Source organism: Eptatretus burgeri, chromosome 7, assembly GCF_056783735.1.
Source record: "Eptatretus burgeri isolate ZD-2024b chromosome 7, Ebu_testis_v1, whole genome shotgun sequence".
NCBI classification, from domain to species: Eukaryota; Metazoa; Chordata; class Myxini; order Myxiniformes; family Myxinidae; genus Eptatretus; species Eptatretus burgeri.
The window spans coordinates 97,259,519-97,281,091 of NC_140967.1; the positions used below are offsets into that span (position 1 = coordinate 97,259,519).

A 21,573-nucleotide genomic window follows, 5' to 3' on the forward strand; every position below is an offset into this window, starting at 1 on the left:
GACCTTTAACATCCACTAACTAATGCCAGCAGACAGGACGCCAGTTTACTTGCCATCCGAGTGATGGCACACACACACATTGATTAATCACCCTTGTTGTGAAACACCTGGATGACAGTTTGTAGTTGGGTCAGGATTCAAATCCAGGCGAGATGGCTCAGAAGCAAGTGCTCATACCTCTTGGCCATCCTGTCAGCCCACATGGGTCTTTGATCTCATACCAAATATATGGTAGCAGCCTTTCGGTCGTCGATCTCTAATTGGGTGTTGCACTCTCTGCCCTTTTTCCTCTCCCCCCATCCCATGCAAGTGCTCATGCAGTCACCACATCCTTGTCAACCTTCCAAAGTCCAGGTTGATCTGCACTCAAATGTGCACCAAAATTTCCCATGGCACGATAGAATGCCAGTGTTAAGTTTGATTTTTGTTTCGTTTGAAGGAGATCGATCGCAGACTGGGTATCTCGATAACCAGCATGTTACCAACAGAGCTATCCTGCTACCCTGACAAAGCTTTTGTTCATTTTTTTTTCATCTTGAAAATCTTTTAAAACCCACAATTTACTGGTACTCTGATTTTGTTAGTCTTTTTGATGTATTTAAACAATTAAAGCCTCAGGGAGCATGCATAGACTGATGCAACAAAAATAACAGGTTCTTGAATATGGAGACATTACTGTGCTTTAATATTGATTACAAGCGGCCCTATTGCATATTATGAATGGTGTGGGGAGGGGAGAGTAGAGGTTCAAATAATGTCATTTCTAAATGTATGTAGATGACTCGTAAGGTTTGATGCAAGCATTGAATAGTGGGTAGATATTACAATGGTTGTGACGTGATTATATAACTGCATTAAAGTGTCTTCTGTCCACGTGGTTTTTTTGGGGGTTTTTTTTGTGCTTGCCATTTTGGAACTGTACGGACACGACAATTTTTTCTTGCATTCTGGTCTTTCCGAATGGACAGCTCATGTAGTCTGTTTGCTCAGCTGCCCTTTCTGTTTGCTCATATGAGGGGAGAGGAAATAACCTCAAGGAGGCATGGCAACATGTTCCTTTCTCAGTGCACTGGCCCTCTCTTCATCCTTACTGCTGCAAGGAGGAAAAAAAAAATTATGAATCGACTGGATTTTCAAGTGGGAGGGGGAATGTGGTCTTTAAGTGGACGAACCAGGTCACTGGTGACCTCGTTCGTACAGACACGACAATTTTTTCAGACCAGGTCACTCTACCCTGGATATTCTGCTTGTGCTTTCCCAACAAAATATGGAGGTCCTCAATGGCAGACATTAAATCAGAGCCATATCCCCAGAAATACCACGTGCTTTTGACACGGTCAAGCACCCTGCCCTTCTCACCAAACTCTCTTCCTATGGTGTCCAAGGCCATCTCCACTCATGGCTGGTAGACTTCCTCTCCTGTCACAGCCAACGTGTGGCCCTAAATGGAGTTCTTTCATCCCCTCTTCCTGTCCAGGCTGGAGTTCCTCAAGGCAGCGTTCTGGGCCCTGTTCTTTTTCTGGTTTTCATCAATGACCTCTCTGACTCTCTGGAAAATCCTCTATATCTCTTTGTTGATGACTCCACCCTCTGCCGTACCATCTGTCATCTCTCAGACCAGCAAGCATCAGCTTCTACGCTCTCTGCTCACCCTTCTCAAAGTTTCCCCTCTCACAACCACAAAGCTGCCTCCTTCCCCTGCCCTCTCACCTCAATCTCATAACTCCACCTCCTCAAAACCTCAACTGCCTTCTGCCCCCTCTCTTATTACTCCCCACTGCACCTCAAGCCAGCATCGCAGAGCCTTTTCTCCTCGTCCTCCTCCCCCCTCCCCTCGCTCTTCTGCAATCCCCCACACTCTTTCAACAACTCTTCTTACCTCCCCCCCCCTCCTCCCTTGTCCTACCCTCCCCCTCCCCTCTCATCCCCTGCACCCAAAGCCTCCTCCCCTCCCTCTTCATAAACAGTGTGGACCTCAAATATTCTGGGCCTTCGCTCAAACCTTGCAGATCTTTCCATACAGGTTGCCACTGACAAACCTGACATAATCTGCCTAACAGAAACTTTCCTCCCTTAAGACGTCCCTGACTCCTGAGTATCTCTGCCTGGTTACTCCCTCCTGCGGTATGATAGACCTGAGCCTCGTCCTGGTGGAGGAGTTGCTTTTTTCATCAAAGACTCTATTCCTCACTCTCCATGCACTGCCCTCACTCCCCCACACCCCCAGGAATACCTCTGGCTACGGCTTCCCCTCCACTCCCACCTCATGTATATATGTGTACTATACCGTCCACCGAACAGTGATGACTCCATCTACACCTCACGATCCGAAAACATGGACCAACTTCTATCCTTTCATCCAAACTCTCTCTTCCTCATATGTGGCGACTTCAATTGTCATCATGCCAGTTGGCTCGGTGTGGGTACCTCTCTCACCCATCATGGCACTTCAGCAAAATACTTCTGACTCATTGGGACTGAATCAATCGGTCAACTTCCCGACCCGGATCTCAACCAATGGTACTCCATCTCTTCTGGATCTGATTTTGGCAAATTTCCCTGAAAATATCTGCTGTTCTTCCTTCACTCCAATCTGTTGTTCTGACCACATTCTTTTCAAAGTGAACATCTCTGGCTGTTATCAGAGAAATACATCAGCGTCGTCGAGTCAGGCATTTCACTTAGGCCGACTGGCAGGGTCTCCAAACAGCCATCAAATTTCTTGACTGGTCTCCCATCGCTACTTTCTCCAACATCAACTCATCCTGGGAATTCCTTCAAAGAAACTTGCTCTCCCTCATGCACAGATTTATCCCCGCTCGTCTTCAGTTGTCTTACCCTTCCCTCCCGCCCATGGTACACTGAAGCTTGTGGCGAGGCAGTTGTCCTGAAACAACTTGCCTTTGCTTCATGGAAAGCAAACCCAAGTGAGGGTAATCTCAGTTCCTTCCTTAAAGCTCGGAACAAGTATGTATCTACCCTCAGGAGAGCCAGAAAACAACATCTTTCGAATCTCAAGTCTGAACTCTCAAACCTCTCTCCATCCTCCAAATCCTGGTGACGTCAAATCAAATCTGTTTCTGGTGTATGTTCCCCTTCCATCCCCTCCCTTACCTCAAATGGCCGCACTGCTGGATACCGCACGTGAAAAGGCTGAATGCCTAAACTCAGTGTTTGCATCGAAATCTTGTGTCCACAACCCATCAATTTCTCTACCCACCTTACCCAGTCACACCCAACTGTCCCTGGACTCTGTATCCTTTTCTCCTGACAAGGTGGAGAGCTTGCTGTCAAACCTCGACTCAGATTCTGTATTCGGTCCCGACGGCATCAGCCCACGTGTCCTCAAAGCCTGCTCTTCTGCTCTTGCTCCCCCCTCTCTCCATTCTATTAACCCTCTCATTTGCTCAAGGTCATTTGCCATCTGCTTGGAAATCAGCAAACATCACTGCCCTGCACAAAAAGGTGCAAAAACAGATCCCTGCAATTACAGACCAATCAGCCTTCTCCCAATTATCAGCAAGGTTATGGAATCCATTATCGCTTCTGACATTAAATCCTTCCTCTTCTCCAATGGCTTCATTTCCGATCATCAATTTGGTTTCAGACCAGGTCACTCTACCCTGGATATGCTGCTTCTGCTCTCCCAACAATGGATGGAGGTATTCAATGCCAGATATGAAATAAGAGCCATATCCCTCGACATATCACGTGCTTTTGACACGGTCTGGCACCCTGCCCTGCTCACCAAATTATCTTCCGATGGTATCCAAGGCCATCTCCACTCATGGCTCGCAGACTTCCTCTCCAGTCGCATTTAACATGTGGCCCTAAATGGAGTTCTTTCATCCCCTCTCCCTGTCCAGGCTGGAGTTGTTCTGGGCCCTGTTCTTTTTCTAGTTTTCATCAATGATCTCTCCGACTCTCTGGAAAATCCTCTATTTTTTGCTGATAACTCCACCCTCTATCGTACCATCTGTCATCCCTCAGACCGGAAAGCAGCAGCTTCTTCACTCACTGCAGATCTGGATAAAATCACAAACTGGTCCAACACGTGGAAGATGTCTTTCAATCCGGACAAATCTCACACTCTCACTATGTCTCTCCGAAAGGACTGTTTGGAAAATCCCCCCATCCACTTTCTCAACAATCCTCTGAAAGAAGTCCTTTCATTCAATGTTTGGGTCTCACTATCTGCCATGATCTTTCTTGGGAAAGCCACATTTCCAACGTGGCCTCCAAAGCCAGTCGCCGACTGGGAATCCTCTGTTGTGCAAAGTCCTTCTTCGGCCCACCTGAGCTCCTGACCACATTCAAAGCTTTCGTCTGCAGCCTGATGGAGTACTGTTCTCCCCTCTGGGCTGGTGCTCCTGCCTCTCACCTTTCTCCGCTCCATTCTGTGGAAACCAAGGCATTTCAGATCATTGGTATCTCCCATGGTGAGGCTGAGTCTTTGGGACTCTCACTCTCTCACCGCAGGCAGGCCAGTGGTCTTTCTGTCTTCTACCATCTCCTCTCCGGTCTCCCCCCCCCACCCCTGCTCTGTCTGCGATATGTTCCCCCCGCCCCCCATATTACTGCAGGGCGCTCAAGATCCACCAACAACCCCCTTTTGGTAAAACTACCAAAATCACGAATCACTGCTCACCTTCACTATTTCATTCCTCCTTTTTCCTGCTTTTGGAATAAATTCCACACTCTATTTTTTCCCATTCTTCCCTCCATGCCTTCAAAACAGCCATTCACCACCACCTCTTATCTTCCCCCATCCAAAACCTCGATCTTTTCTACCCCCGTTAATCCACCCCAAATCCACCTCCTTCAAATTCCCTGCATTCCTTCCTGAAAGTCCCTGTAATGTCCATCTTGTATGTCCCGTGTTCCCCGCTCCATCCCTCTTCATTTCACAGATCTCTTAATGTCTTTGTTCCCCACTGTTTTGTCCTTCCCTCTCTCGCCCCTCTTGTCTCATGCCCTCCTTGTTGTGCGTTGTCTGTTCGCTCTTATATGAGCCTTGACAAGGTATACAAAAAAAAGAGAGATTGTGAGGACCACCAAGAACAGGTACATGGAGGCATGCTGATAGGATGATCTCCTCTCTCACTGTTCTCCTCAGCACTGTTCTCTTCAGACTCAACTCTCTCGCTCTCTCTGAGTCTTCTTAGAACTCCCAATCCTCCAAAATGCACCGAACCTGCGTGATCCAGGCTCTTCCCCTCCCGAGGCAACAAAAACTCCGCCTCTTTGAGGCGATCCCAGCTCCACCCCTCGAGAGGCGACAAAATGCTACTGCTTTCACTCTCAAGGAGATCCAAGTTCCCTGCCTCGTCCATTTCCTGGGATTCCCTTCCTCCTCCACATCCCTGGGATTCTTGGGATTCATGCATCTTAAAGTTTTGATTCGATCAAAAAAAAGTTTTCTTATTTTCATGGCATACAATGCATAACATTTTATCCACACAAACATCCATCAGATTACATTTACAGGACAGTAGTGTATATACTTTATTTTGCAAATACTTCACATTCTCCATCCACCCGAACCGTGGGGAAGTTGATAGTTGCATGTTGAAATTGGTGATAGTGATGAAGGGTAAATTGGCCAGCTTTTTTCACATGGTTGGATGCTGTAAAGGTCCTTAGGATTTCAGAACATTAAATATCACGTGATGGCCAAGAAAGTCAACTGGGACTTCGAGTTCGTTGTGACCCCTGGGATGAGTGACGGGACACCAAAGGCCGTGGCCGTAGACGGTAGAGGAATTTTCATCGTGAGTACGATTTAAATGTAGGGTGATGGCAAAACATTTTTCTGATTTGACCTCATCTAGTTCAGTGCTCAGATGGGGAAAAAAAAACAAATGACCTTTTTATATCGCATGATGGATCAGTATCATCAAAATAAAGACCAATGATTGCACCGTAGTTCCAAGAAGGAAGCTAGGCAAAACTACACACACACACACACACACACACACACACACACACACACACACACACACACACACACACACACACACACACACACACACACACACACACACACACACACACACACACACACCGTTTGAATACGTATTTTAATAAGTTTACCAAGATTTATTCAGACTAGTAAAGACCCCCTTCCTCCGGGAGCGAATTAGGGTGTTGGCGAAATGTACTGCACAACGCCATGGGTACACCTGCCCCCTTTATAAAAACTGTGGTTGTGAGCCCCCTTCATAATTGTTGTTGCACCTCCTGCCCCCACTCCTTTATATTCAAATTGGATGTGCACTAATATGCAAAGGTTACTCCGTCTTTTGTCCAGGTCACCTCCCCCACCATTGAGGAGAGGGCCAATTTTAATTGTGCCCACGACCGGTTCGCTGATACCCCCAGCATGTATGTAAAATTTGGAGATCAGCTGAGCCATTTTAAATTCAATAAGGGTCATACATACATACATACATACATACATACATACATACATACATACATACATACGTACGTACATAGAATTGGTGTATTTTAGTGTGATTGTTTTGAAGTAGAATTTGCACGAGACATTGACATGATATGTTTGTTTCATTTTCACTGTCAAGTTTTACCAAAAACAATCAAGGACCGAGTGGAATGTTCAACAAGTGTTTATTGAAAGGGCAGGCAGGCTACCTCAGACATTGAATACTTGCCTCTCAGTTGTCTAGTCTGGGCTCAATTGCTGACCCGACTATAAACTGTCAGAGGCCGGGATTTGCATCAGAAAGTGACCACGTTTCGTTTCCACTTTCACCACCTGCACGCTCATTACCCCCACACGTAAATAAATAAATAATGGTGAGATATTGTATTCTGCTCCGTCTATCCATCCATCTGTCCGCCATGCTATCTCCTCCGAAACGGTTGGGCAGAAATTCACCAAACTTGGTCGTTATGATCACCACTTGGCACAAAGGTTCAAGAGCAGTGTCATGTTTGGCCTTGCCCCCTGGGGTGGGTTCAAAAGCCCAAAAAATGCAATTAGGTGCAAATTTTTAAACACCTTTTAATGAAACATTGTATATGTGATCAACATTGGGTGACACATGAAGTGTGGGACAATTCTTGGGGGATTCGACCCCCGGTTCATGTCGCAGGGAGAGGGGACTTGGGGTTACGGGGATCAAAACGGGAAATTAATTTTTAACTCGATATCGAGTCACTCCTGGTGGAACCTTTTGCCGTCTTTCAACCTTCCTCCAGGTGGGAAGCGTGGGGATTTGCAAAGGCATGTCATCGACTTCAATCTTGTAGTTATTATTTTGTGAACTTCCTATATCTGGGTGGTATATGTTAACATGATTTTAAGTTGCTATTCCTTTACAATATTGGATCGTTTTCTCAAGGAATGATATTATATCATTGAAACAAATTACAAATGTTCAAGTTCAGTATCCAAGATGACTGAGAATCACAGCAACTCCAGTGAAATGGTGAAGCATCCAGAGTTCGCTGTCCTTCGGTGCAAATCGTTGTAACTTCATGCAACAGTGTGCATTTAAGTGAGAGCTAGAAATGGCAGACGGTACCTCGTGCATCTTCCAGATGTATGATTTTCACTTGTATCCGAACTCGCAGGTGGAAATAAACCATTTGAAGGCACGGCAGGCTGATCTCCAGGAGCAGCTGCTTGCTCATTCTACGAATCGGGATTGCCGGGAAGCTTCACACTCGCCCGTGCAGGTCCACCGTGCGTCCGGGTTTCACAGTGATGACGTGGACTTCGGCGAGCTGCTTTCTAGCCAAGGAGAGGTCCATCGGCTCAGCAATGAGGTGTCTCGACTCAAAGTCGAGGTGGAGCATTGGCGACTGTTTGCACAGGTATAGCACCTTTTATTGAGATCCTGAACCCCGTGTGCCGTTGGGTCTTACTCTTATCACGGGCATTGTTGGGGCTTGTGTTTCAGACGACAGCCGGAGGTAATGCCCCGAGTGATGATGAACTCCGGCAGCTGCAAGTCACTGTTGTGGTAATGAGGTTTTGCTATTTTGATGATGTGATTTCATGACTCTCAAAACGATTTGTAAATCTCTCCGATTTTAATCGAATGTCTGTAAGACATGGTGTTTTATTCTTGAAGTCGTGTCAATTACTGCATCTTTATTCATTTGAATAGAAGTAATAGTCAAGTTTATAACTCATTGTGTTTCCAGGAGCTCCAATCACAGCTGGCTCGGGAGGTGGACTCTCGGCAACAAGAACTTGCCGCTTTGCAGGACTTGCACCGCCAACAGTTGGCTGACATCACACAGCGCCAAAGGCAGCTGCTCGACCAGGCAACAGGACACAGCTATGCCGGTAACCACGAACGAAAATGGGCGGTTAGGTGCCATGCTGAGCTTTGTGCATGCGAGATTGGATTCCTGTGTGTACACCTTGTACATTCGGCATGAAATTGTTGCAGACAAAAACTTTCCGATAAGAGAGTTGCATTTTGCCAAAAACTGGCACCGTAAGCAGAATAGCCTTCTGGATTTTTCTTTTTTCTGTCGATGTCTACCGGTGTTGTCCCATATGGAATTTTTGTTGGGTTATTTTTCTTCCTTTATTTGTTTGTGTACCTATCTACCAATCTACCTTTTTCGGCTTCCAATCTAGTATGGCTTGGCGGCCTTTACTCTTCACTCTTCCATTCAAGTGAGTATTGCTGCTGGAATCTGATTGTTATTGCTGAGCTATTGTTTGTGTTTGTTTTGTTCAGTTGCTCTGCATAGGCCTGGCATTGGCTTAGCGGTTAGAGTGGCTGGATTGGGATCTTAGGGTCCTGATCCTAGCAGATTAGATTTTGGTTCAGGTCTGGATACAGATCCGGCTTACCCGTCGAATACAAAACGTAAACCTTTCAGTATGGTGGAGGTACGTGCTCTACCGAGAGATCATTCTTGTTCTTCAACCCTTTTTTGACCTTATGTTGTTGTTGTTGTTCATTGGGATTCGCTAGATATCCGTTATTGTCGGGGGGTGTGTGTGTGTGTGTGTGTGTGTGTGTGTGTGTGTGTGTGTGTGTGTGTGTGTGTGTGTGTGTGTGTGTGTGTGTGTGTGTGTGTGTGTCTGCAACGTGAGGCTCCACAGCACAAACCAGCAAACCGATTCCGATGAAACTTGGCGAACAGGTGCCATATGGGCTGGGAGTGTGCGCGTTTGAGTTTCGTTGCTAAGGGCCCTGTCACACCTTGACGTTTTAGCCAGTGTATGGCAAGTTATCAAAATATATGTAAAACGCTGGCGTATGCTGAACTATTGATGTTTTTTCCAGTTTTGGACGTATTCATAACGAGTTGGACGTATGCATAGCGTATTAGTAACGTACACAGAACGTTTCGATAACATATAGATAACTTATATCAACGAATGCTGAGCGTGTTGTCAGCGTTCACAACCTATGCCCAACGATAGTCTAACTTATGCATAGCGTGCGGCAGCATATCGCCGACGATCACGTGGCGTAGCCTATTAAAAGGCTGCGGCTTTACGATTCAAATCATAACCGCACTAGACATCGAAGTGTCAAGCTGCTGTCACACCTTGACGTTTTAGCAAGCGTATGCCGACGTATGAAAAAGTTGCCGAATACGCTGACACGCGTCGAATACGTTATGGGTAAGTTTTGTATACGTTAAGAGCACGCTGAAGCACGCTGGCATACAGTACGTCATCGTACGCTGAGTACGTCGACAAATTTTCAGCATGTTGAAAATTTTTCAACGTATGCCAGCGTATGACACACGTTCCGCATATGCTGGCCATAAGTTGTAGGCACGTTACGCGATCGTTGACACACGTTACTTGTAAGTTACTCATAAGTCAACACATGTCAAGGTAATGGTTTGCGTCAGTGTTCCAGACTCCCTGTTTTTTTTTTGTTTTGTTTTTTTCAGTATGACGGTGATGTTGACACTTCGATTTCTAGTGCGGTTATGATTTAAATCGTTGAGCGGCAGCCTATTAATTATATTATATTATAACCGCACTAGAAATCTAAGTGTCAACATCACCGTCATGCCGAAGAAAAAATAAATAAATAAATAAAATCCCAGGGAGTCTGGAACACTGACGCTAACCATTACCTCGACGTGTTTCGACTTATGAGTAACTTACAAGTAACGTATGTCGACGTGTGTCAACGATCGCGTAACGTGCCTACAACTTATGGCCAGCATTATGCGGAATGTGTGAGTCATACACTGGCATACGTCAAAAAATTTCAAGCATGGAAAATTTGTCTAACAGCTTGGCGTACTACGACGTATGCCAGCATACTAAGACTTATGCCAGCATGCTATTAACGTATACAAAACTTACCCATACGTATTCGACGTGTGCCAGCGTGTTAGACAAATTTTTCATACGTCGGCCAACGCTGCCTAAATCGTCAAGGTGTGACAGAGCCTTAAGCAACCACCCGTTGCTATGCAGCGGCTGAAAAACCGCGTTTTAAGAACCCAAACGGTAACTGACGTAGCGCGGCTTCTATGATAGGTGGAGCAACCGGACCAACTCCTGCCTATTCCTTGCATCCCCATCTAGTTATCGCGACAGTATAACGTTCCTCTATCTCTCATAGTTTCTGAATGGCAGCCCTCCGAATGCGGAAAGGTGGTGAACCAGGGAATATGTTAAGTGACCTTGACCTCGGAAACCGTCGACGGCGGAACGTTTTTTTTTTTTTTTTTTTTTTTTTGTATACCTTGGTCGAGGCTCGTATGAGAGCTAACACACAACTCACAGCAAGGAGGCATGAGACAAGAGGGGCGGGAGTGGAAGGGACAAAACATTGGGGAACAGACACAGGTGAACTGTGGAAGGGAGAGGGATGGGGATGGGACGGGGAACATGGCGAGGGGAAGATGGACATTAAAGGGACTTTCAGGAAGGAAAGCAGGAGAATTGAAGGAAGTGGGCTTGGGTGGATTATCGGGGGTAGAAAAGATCGAGGATTTGGATGGGGGAAGATAAGAGGTGGTGGTGAACAGCTGTTTTGAAAGCCTGGAGGGAAGAATGGGAAAGAATAGAGTGAGGAAGTTTATTCCAAAGGCGGGAAAAAAGAGGAATGAAAGAGTGAAGATGAGCAGTGATTCGTGATTTTGGTAGTTTTACCAGAAGGGGGTTGTTGGCGGACCTTGAGCGCCCTGTGGAAATGTGGTTGGGACAAATCACAGAGAGAGCAGGGGGCAAGGCTGGAGAGGAGTCGGTAGAAGACAGAAAGACCACCGACCAACCTGCGGTGATTGAGTGAGAGGCCCAAAGACTCAGCTTCATTGCGGGAGATGCCAATGATCTTAAAAGCCCTGGTTTCGACAGCGTGAAGTCGAGAAAGGTGGGAGGCAGGAGCACCAGCCCAGAGGGGAGAGCAGTACTCCATCAGGCTACGGACAAAAGCTTTGTAAGTGGTCAGGAGCTCAAGAGGGCCGAGGAAGGACTTTGCACGACGGAGGATTCCCAGTCGGCGACTGGCTTTTGAGGCAAGGTTGGAAATGTGACTTTCCCAGGAAAGGTCATGGCAGATAGTGAGACCCAGAAGCTTGAAAGAAAAGACTTCTTCCAGAGGATTGTTGAGAAAGTGGATGGGGGGTTTTGTAAACGGTCCTTTCGAAGAGACATAGTGAGAGTGTGAGATTTGTCTGGATTGAAAGACATGTTCCACGTGTTGGACCAGTTTGTGATTTTATCCAGATCTGCAGTGAGCGAAGAAGCTGCTGCTTGCCGGTCTGAGGGATGACAGATGGTACGGCAGAGGGTGGAGTCATCGGCAAAGAGAAATAGAGGATTTTCCAGAGAGTCCGAGAGATCATTGATGAAAACCAGAAAAAGAACAGGGCCCAGAACGCTACCTTGAGGAACTCCAGCCTGCACAGGAAGAGGGGATGAAAGAACTCCATTTAGGGCCACACGTTGACTGCGACAGGAGAGGAAGTCTGCGAGCCATGAGTGGAGATGGCCTTGAATACCATGGGAAGAGAGTTTGGTGAGTAGGGCAGGGTGCCAGACTGTGTCAAAAGCACGTGATATGTCCAGGGATACGGCTCGGATTTCCTGTCTGGCATTGAGGACCTCCATCCATTGATGGGAGAGCAGTAGCAGCATATCTAGGGTAGAGTGACCTGGTCTGAAACCAAATTGATGATTGGAAATCAAGCCATTGGAGAAGAGGAAGGATTTCATGTCTGAAGCGATGATGGATTCCATAACCTTGCTGATGATTGGGAGAAGGCTGATTGGTCTATAGTTACAGGGATCTGTTTTTGCACCTTTTTTATGCAGGGCAGTGATGTTAGCAGATTTCCAAGCAGATGGCAGATGACCTTGGGAAAATGAGAGGGTGAATAGAACAGAGAGAGGGTGAGCAAGAGCAGAAGAGCAGGCTTTGAGGACACGTGGGCTGATGCCGTCTGGACCGGTTGCAGAATCTGACTCGAGGTTTGAAAGCAAGCTCTCCACCTTGTCAGGAGAAAAGGATACAGAGTCCAGGGACAGTTGGGTGCGACTGGGTAAAGTGGGTAGAGATAGTGATGGGTTTGGGACACAAGATTTAGCTGCAAACACCGAGTTTAGTTCAAATTCGGTGTATGGATAGAGTTTAATAACTACTACAAAATTGAACCGCAGCATTTTTCCAGATTCGATCACCAAGGGTGTCTGGGCTGAAATACGCAAAATTCGAAAAAATACTTTTTCTCGACCTACGTTCACTATTTTCAATACTTGTCTTACAGTTTTGAATGTGGAGAAACGAGACTTCGGAATTAAACACTTCGAGATATTTAGAAAATTTTACTCGAGCCAATTTTTGATTTAGGTTTTATTTTTCAAATTGTAGTCCTGTGAAGAGTGCCAGTTGACAAAATATGCAATAGGAAAAATCTTGCCAGGCAGAGGAACAATTGTATGTGAACCAATACGTCTTGGCAATGAATCTTCGTCGGTGGATCGGTCAGAATGAAAAGCATCGTATCCAGCGCTTCGATCCTAGCGGATCCCTCGTCGCCTACCGGCTTGTTTATTTATTAACTCCACCATATTTTGTGACTCGTTTTTTTTCGTAGAGACCACTACATGATACGTAACTTCACTGGGTTGTTACAATTCATTAGATACAGTACATATCTTATGAAGAAGCAGAACGGTCCATAGTCTTGGTTGTCAACTTTGATTTGCAATTATTCCCCCCCCCTCCCCCTCCACCCCAAAACAAAATATATTCGGATTTTCTGATCCACTGAACCTCTCAACATAAAGCCTCACGTCCATCATCGATTAACCGGGAGGACTTTAAGTTTGAGAACTTGCTACATGAAACCAATATGGCCGTTATCGACCGAAATAAATAGTTGTACTTATTGGTAATGGTGGGATGCGTCATGGCCCATGTACGTAATGGCGCCGGTGAATGGCGACTCGGTGTTGGGTGTGATCGGGATATACCTGATCCTGTTTGCTGCCTGCACAAGTACGGTAGAGATGTTTTGATTCACATTGTCGACGGGATGGATCGTGAGTACAAAGCCATACTCTTGTGTTTTTTTCTTTTCTTTTTTTTTTGGCGGAGGGAGAGGAAGGTGGACATGAGGGATTGTATCATTGTAATTTGGTCAATTGTTGACATTTTGTTGTGTTTGTGATGTTGTGTATCGAGTGATTGTTTTGTCGTTGGTGTCACTTTGAATTTATTTTGAATTCAGTTTTGTCGTCCGATGTATTCTGGTTGACTTTGCTGAGGTGTATGGTTTATTGTGATTGTATGTATGACCAACACCAAGACGTATTCCTTGTGTTTAAATTACAATTGGCAATATAAGGTTCTTCTTCTGCTTCTTCTTGAAAGAAAAAGCGTATATATATATATATATATATATATATATATATATATATATATATATATATATATATATATATATATATATATATATATATATATATATATATATATATATATATATATATATATATATTGTTGTGGTTGACGAAATTCGCAAACCACCATTCAGGTCCCGTAGGTGAGATATCTCTGTAAGTATATGTGTAGTTAGCCCAAACCCGTTGTTTAGAGGGAATAAATGTCATTCATTCGGGCTGCGACCCTTTTAGATAGCCGTTTTTCTTTTTCTATCTTTATTTTGAGCCAACCACGTACCAATCGCCATTACTACCACCACAACCACCACCAACCGCACCTCGACAACCACATCCACCTTCTCCACAACCGCCTTCACAACATCCACCTTCTCCACAACCGCTTTCACACACTAACCACCACCCGCAACGCCGCTTCACAACAACAGCAACGCCAAGAGCCACGACCTTTACCGTCACAACTCGTCCTCACAACCATCGCATCACCGCCATTCCCGCGCCACTTGTGGGCACCGATACTGGACTCGTACAGGGCGCGCACCGAGCAGCGGGTGCAAAAACACCAGCCTTTCCGAGAAATCGGATCAAGAATGATTCACGCCCACTTCTGTTCCGTCCTATCAGCGAGCGTGGGGCGATTTGGCCCCGCCTCCAGGCGCGTCAGAGTATAATCGCTATATGCAGATTCGCGGATCAAGAATGATTCACGCCCACTTTTCCTCTGTCCAATGGGGAGCGTGGCTCCGCCCCCGAGCCATTCCTGATCCAAAAATCTGCATATGATTTCTCCTGTCGGACTATAAAGCACCGAGCGCGGAGCGAATCGAGGCAGTTGGGAAGAGTTGAAGAGTTGAGAAGAAGGAAGAGTCAGAGAGAGTTGGGCAGTTGGAGGGAGTTGAGAAGAGGAAAGAGTTGGAGAGGTGTGGCAGCAGTTCAGTTGGGAAGAGTTGAAGAGTCGAGGAGAGAAAAGAGTTGGAGAGTTGTGGCGGCGGCGAAATCAGTCGAGAGAGTGTCTGTCGGGGTCCGGAGAGGCGGGAGAAGCCAAGAAGCTTTGTGGAGGTCGGCGCTCGTATCAGAGTCGGGGAGCTGCGGAGAGGGGAGGCCGGTAACGCGGTCGAGGTCGCAGTGGCGTCGCTCGTCGCGGGACCCAAGCCAGCCAGATATCCTCCTTCCCCCGAGCATCAACAACCTCCCCCTGTTTCCCCCCCGCGCTGAGATAGTGTGAGAAGGGGGCCCCGTTCCCACCCCATTCCAGGCAGTGCCAGCGAGGCCCGCGGAGTCGGGGCGCCGCCGCCATTTTGCGGCTCATCACCAGACGGGTAGGCTCGACGCGGTCTCGGCCCCAGGCCCGTCTGCCCCCTTGTCGATGAGGGTGGCCCCTTTTTCTTTTGCTTTGGAGTATATGTGTTGTCGGCGCCGTCTGTGAAGTAAAACTGTATAAGTGTTGCCGTGTGCTCGGTAGTCGGTAGTAGATCTGCATTGTGTTTCTTTTGTTGCAATTGCTTTTTGTGCAGAATTGTCGTGTTACTTTTACATTTGCTTTTGGTGCATAATTATTGTAATTGTATATGTGTGCTTTCCATTTGCCGCGGAATAAATGTGCTTTATGTTGAACTGTTTTTCCCGTTTCGCTTCGTCTTTTCTTTTATTGAATCTCCATCTTACTTCACGTAAAGGGTTGGTCGTGGGCTAAAAACGCCCAATAATTAATCGAACTGTCGAGGTTGACGATAACACTGCTCGGTTATCCCGATAGTACGGAACGGGTCGCTTAAAGTGGCCCGTGTCCGAAGTCGACCTGCGGCGAGGTGCGATCGCCCGGTCTACCCTCCGTGTGGGTACTTAGGTAGGTCGAATTTGGCGAGCAACCCTATCCCATGCGGGGGGCCGATTGGCACGATCGTGGTGAGGCCGAAAGGCCCACCCGTGACTAGTTCCCGGCGTTAGTCCGAGAGGGTCACGACGGGATTGTCCGTCTGGTGGGCGACGTGCCGCGATTCGAGTTACGTGGCCGCTCGCACGCGGCGGGCGCGAATCCGCAACAATATATATATATATATATATATATATATATATATATATATATATATATATATATATATATATATATATATATATATATATATATATATATATATTGTAACTTTCTGCTTTCGGTGCAATCTGTGAAAGACAACCGCTCGCTGCTAAAAGCATTGCCTGCTGCTACACTGCTACCCACATCTCGGTATCATCAAAGAAGCGTTATAAAACCTGTGTTGATTGACTGATAACGTGAGTAGCTGTGTAGCAGCTGGCAACACTTTTAGCAGCGAGCCGTTCTGCCTTTCAAGGATTGCAACGCATGCCGGAAGTTCCATTTTAACTTTTATCTTATTTCCTGGCTGCAATTCAGAATTCTCATTCAGTGTGTAATGGGGAAGGCGCCCCCTGTTGGTCATCACCCTTGCATCAAGTGCTGATGTGACACATGGGTTCACTGTCACCTTTACAGTGACTATTATGTATCGTCGTGTGACGATGGTTGTGACCGTGACCACCCTGAGAGCATATAATCAGATGAACATGTCCAAAAAGGCAGCACCCTTACTCCAAGTCTCAGAGCCAGTCGGTCTTGGACCAGATTCCGAGCGGTTGGAGAAAATAAGTCATTCAACCAAATACTATTATAACAGCACTCGTGCCACAATGTTGGCAACACAAAATAAACTTTTTACTTACAATTAACACAATTTCCCCATCTTACCCCAATTACCTGAGGCTGAGCCTTAATTCGGCATACACACAAGCAACAGTTCACAAAATATGTTTTCACAATCTCGGAATGTTGAACCAGGGTTGCAGTCTGGGCGTGTGTGCGTGCATCGAGTTGATGTTTTTATCAAGCATTCGTGATCGACCTAATGGTGTCGTGAGCAGTCGAAGCAGTCACAACTAATTTACAATAAAGGTGATTGTGAAGCAGTGCTAGGAGCAGACATTATACGATGGGTGTCGTGCAGTGGTGCTGAGAAACTGTGCTTTGTTTAGCATCTCTGTGCAAAGTTGTAGCGATTTGGACCCAGGGCAGTCGCAGCCAGAGGAATGGTCTGACTCAGGTAGCTCACTCCCATCTCACCGTGGGCAATCACCAGTGTGCTGGACGGCTCGCCAAGCAGCCTCGTATCAAAGGGAGCATGTCAGCAAGCGGTCCAGCAAAGCAATCGTAAGGAAACAGTCTCTCACCTGACATGCTCCTTACTTTGTCACTCTCTCAGTCAGGGTGACCAACTCTCATGAAGAACAATAAGGAACACTCATGGCTCAAGTGGGCCATCTTAGGGCCCCTTATGGCATGAAGGGGCAGCGTTCCTTCTATGGGGGTGGGTGAGGCGGGCAGTGGCAAAGTCCCTGAAGCTATGAGGCTGTAGTTAAATCAGCTATTATGTTTTAACTACAGGCGTTTAATTATGCCTGAAATGGCTTCTTAGGCATGTTTGGTCACACCATCACCATTGGGAATTGTATGAATTTTGATTAAGACAAAATGATTTGAGCACCTCTGGACCTTCCTTTCGCAACCAATATGGCATGCATAGCAACCGAGATGCTAACGCTTATTCAACAAGAAAATTATTTTTATAGATCAGTAAGTGTGCATTTTTCGAAAATGCTAAATTTAAAGGTGTCTCGTGGTCGTGGATCTTGTTAACTCTAGGTGTTACTGCTTGTAAGCCTTGATAGGTGCTAGCAACTCCAGTTATTTTTGTTTTTGCAGAGAGTGATGCGGACTCGTTTGTCGTGGTCGAGGCCGACGACACGGCTGGTGTCGAGGAAGGGGAGGCGCGTGTTGTGGAGGCGATGCACGAGCTTGAAGGCTTGACTGAAGAACCGGTCTTTCTGAAGACCCAAGGGAGCGAGCCGCCACGGCAGGTGTCAATCATACCGACTGAAGGAGAAGGAGAAGGAGACAAACTCTCAAAGTCGGACAATGACACGACAGAAGAAACCAACGTTGAGTTTGTGCTGGATCAGGCTACTCATGGCGAGTCATTTTTCTTCTGCTTTGCTTTTCAACTGTCGGGATGTCTTCTGTTATTATACTCCATTGATTGAAAGAAACAACACAGGTGTGAAGCTGCCTGTAAAGGTTGAGGAAAACCCATTGATGTTTATTTTCCAGTTTCCAGTTCAAAGCAAATGGATGTTTTATTCTGTCCTCCAACAGCTACGTTTGGCCGATTGGAATAATTTTGCCCATTGGTTGTTACTGTTCATCAGATCATTGTACAACGTGCTTGTCATTTACTGTGCCTGTAAGTCCCATATGTCTTCGTGTTTGTGTTTGGCCCCTCTTCTCCATCCCAAGCTTTTCTCACTACCCACGTCCTCCTTAAAATACTTTTTCTCTTTGTTTTTTTGCCTCCATCCCATTGTTCTGATAATTATTTTCTCCTCATAATTATTCATAACTAGTAAATACAACCTATCATTAATATTAAGGAAGGGGAGAGGAGGAGGAGGGGGGGAGGAAGGAGAGGGGAGTGGGGTGGGGGAGGGGGAAAGGAGAGGGGAGGGAGAGAAAGGTGAAGGGGGGAGGGGAATGAAGGGGGGAAGGAGAGGGGAGAGAAGGGGGAGGGAGGGAGAAAGAGAGAGGTGGGGTGGGAGTTGAGAGAGGGGGAACGAGGAACGGGGGGGGGGGGTTGGGAGAGTGACACCTCACCAAACATTGCTATACAAAGTCATGGCATTGGTAGGCAGACTTTTTTTGAAATGGCAAATTAAGACCCCCAACGAGGGAGAGCAGGCTGACCAAGGATGAGCCTTGATGATGGATATAATTAAATAAGGCTGTTAATTATCTTCAAAAGGGGTGTTTAAATTAACCCAAACCACAATTTTTACTCATGCACTCCTTTGGAGTTCCCTACGTATGCATGCTAAGTTTCAGGCCGCTGGGTTTAATGGTTTTTGGAGTTAAGGAGGAGACTCACACACACACACACACACACACACACACACACACACACGCACTGACATTAATTAGTATAGATGACAGTTCTTTATACAACTATTCCATTGCTCTTTTCCAGGTCATTCTCTTTGGTCCACCTGCAACATCGTCAAAAATTGCCAATTAATTAGAACGGAGCCAAAACTGATTTGCTCAAGTATAGTCCAGTCAGCCCACTCCCCATCAAAGCAAAATAATGGAATCGACCATTGCAGGTCAATTTGAGACTCATCTCATTACTAACTCTGTGACCTCACATCGGCAGTTTGGCTTTCACTTTGGAATAAAAATATAAGACACAAAATGATTAGAGCTATCCGCTGTAAAGGATCATGAGGTGCTGATGTTTTGGGCTGTACCCTTCGTTTGAGAAAAGGAGAACATGCTGCTGCTGCTCCATCAACAATGGAAGGATTTCCCTCAACCTGAAACAAGACGTCAGGCCCATGTTGGATATCGCCCATGTATTTGGTTCTGCCAAATTTGGTTCTTTCAAAACTTACAGCTAATGATATGCAGTGCCCCCTCCTGGACTGACTTTTTGATTTCCTGCATGCTTTGGAGAAGTGGGTGACACTGCATGGTGTTCTCTCCCACGGTCTACTTCTCGAGGCAGCAATTTTTCCAAGTTAACTTTTTGGGATCAATCCTGTTTTGGGTCAACATGAATGACCTTTTGTCATTCGAAAATCCAATGCATGATGTTTCAGACAACTCTGCGCAGAAAAATGAGCAACTGCTTTATTTACCTGCAACTTACTGTCATGTCGACGCCGATTAAGACCGACGGTGGACGGATGGACTGAACTGGCTTTTACCTCCCCTGGACACGTCAATTGATGGAGGCCTTACGCGCGTGAAACCCGAGTAAGTACATGACAACCTTAGCTCTTATAAAACCAACGGGCTTATTTCCTGAACAAACAAAGGACCAGGGGATGATGAGATTGTGATGGAGGAGTACGACGATGGGTTGGGGGGGCGGGGGGGGGACACAGAATCGATAATAAATCGTTATGTAAAGTGGAATAAAATTGAAGGTGCCTCACACCGGATTCAAGCACAGATAAGGTTGGGGAATGAGAAAACCCGGGTGAGGCCTTCGCTTTGCTGGTGGACGAGGAGGAGCTCGACGACAAACAGGAGATGAGGCACGCGACTAAGGCACACGAGCAGGGTGACAGACACATGAGCAGGAACTAGGGACGACAAGGCAGGAACACGAGCAGGCAGGCAGGCACCACGGAGGACCACGGTAAAAAGGTAGGTTCCCCTCGAGCTCATACACCAATTTCCTTGGAAAAATCCCAATTCTACTCTCCTTTCGCGAGCTATGCAAAACCCCGAGATGATCCGAAAAACTCCACCTTTCGGAAGGCGATCCATGGCTCCAGCCCTCAGGAAACGATCCAAGCTCCGCCCTTGTCTCTTTGCTTTGGGCTCACCTTGGCACCTCATCCGGTGGGACATTACAAGAGGTTCTACGAATGATTCCTTTTCTTAAACTGTCACACTTTATTACCACACACCATTCCCTGTATGGTGCACATTCAAACAAGACGATATATAACCTGTCTTGGGTAGATCCCATCTTCAAGCTGGGCCTCAACATTGGTCACCACCTTGGAATTATCGGCAGGCCCAAGTCATTCTACGTTCTCGGCTTGTTACAGTGTATGAAGCCTACACCTGCATCAAGGAATTTGACTCACCCTTGTGGACTGGTGCTGTTTCTTCCCATGTTGCCCCCCTTGATGTCCTGAAGTGTAAGGTTCTCTGAGTCATTGACATCTTGTGGAAAAAGACTGTCTCAGGGTCTGCTTCTTGTTCACTGCATACAGTTTGGTGGCTTTGCATTATTTTACTGGGTCTCTTCTGGTATTGCTCCTCATACCCTCTCATATCTCTGCCATACCTTGGTGAAATAATTTCCACCGGAAAAACCATACCTTGTGACCCTCCCTAAATCTAAGCTTGATCTCACCTCCATTCATTCATCCCCTTCTTCTGTTGCGTTTGGAACAATCTTCCCGAGTCTGTTGTCTCACCCTTTTCCCTCCTGGGCTTCAAGTCTGTGCCCGCTACTACCTAATGATGTCCGCCATGTCTCCATGTTGGCTTTACTTCACCTACTGAGACCCTATCTCCTTTTCATCTGCAACTCCTGCCCTTGTGCTGAACTGCGTTTTTGTGTTCTTGAGCTGTTTCTCCTTTTACTCCACTTTGTCTGTTGACCCTTTTTCTCCTCTTGTTTTGCTCTTCCACGAGCCTCAATGGTGAAGACACAATGGTCAATGGTGTCTTTATATTTAAAGACACATCATCGAGTGATAAAATCTGCTGTTTGTTTCCTCCAGAAGATGAATTTGAAGATGAAGATGAAAATATTTCACAGGTAGGAAGGCATGCACGACGGTTTTTAATGGGCATGGAAGATGTTGGCAAGTTTGGTTCAACATCGGTAGGGATTAAAAAGTATATATATCCTTCCTTTCTGCAGAAACTCTTTGATGCTGAACGGGCACAATGGGAGGTGCAAAAAGGGTGTTTGGAACGAAAGATCACAAGCCTAAGAGAGGAGGTAGGAAAAAAAGCTTCACCATTCTTACTTCAATGGTCCGTCTGTTTTTGCATCCATCTCTGGCACTACCTCCTACCCTTTGAACCTCTTTTTACCTCCACAACCAAAGGTGGGCAGAGGTCATGT

General features: G+C 46.3%; 2 protein-coding genes across 4 annotated transcripts in view; one reads left to right on the forward strand and one right to left on the reverse strand.

Moving 5' to 3' along the window:
- Nucleotides 1-21,573, forward strand: part of TRIP11 (thyroid hormone receptor interactor 11) — a 102,498-nt gene that overhangs the window by 27,329 nt on the left and 53,596 nt on the right. For all 3 annotated transcript variants that reach the window (XR_015060403.1, XM_085889718.1, XM_085889719.1), the window contains exons 4-9: nucleotides 7,600-7,842; nucleotides 7,929-7,991; nucleotides 8,176-8,320; nucleotides 17,631-17,897; nucleotides 21,224-21,261; nucleotides 21,367-21,447. Coding sequence is in view for 2 of the 3 variants with exons in the window: in XM_085889718.1 (XP_085745844.1) it covers nucleotides 7,600-7,842; nucleotides 7,929-7,991; nucleotides 8,176-8,320; nucleotides 17,631-17,897; nucleotides 21,224-21,261; nucleotides 21,367-21,447 (837 nt within the window). In the remaining variant the exon portion in view is untranslated. The remainder of the gene's footprint in view (nucleotides 1-7,599; nucleotides 7,843-7,928; nucleotides 7,992-8,175; nucleotides 8,321-17,630; nucleotides 17,898-21,223; nucleotides 21,262-21,366; nucleotides 21,448-21,573) is intronic.
- The window catches only part of BBS1 (Bardet-Biedl syndrome 1), a 90,073-nt gene continuing 75,198 nt past the window's right edge, over nucleotides 6,699-21,573 (reverse strand). Inside the window, exon 17 of the mRNA XM_085889731.1 lies at nucleotides 6,699-6,970. Within this exon, the coding sequence (XP_085745857.1) occupies nucleotides 6,920-6,970 (51 nt within the window). The 3' untranslated portion in view covers nucleotides 6,699-6,919. The remainder of the gene's footprint in view (nucleotides 6,971-21,573) is intronic.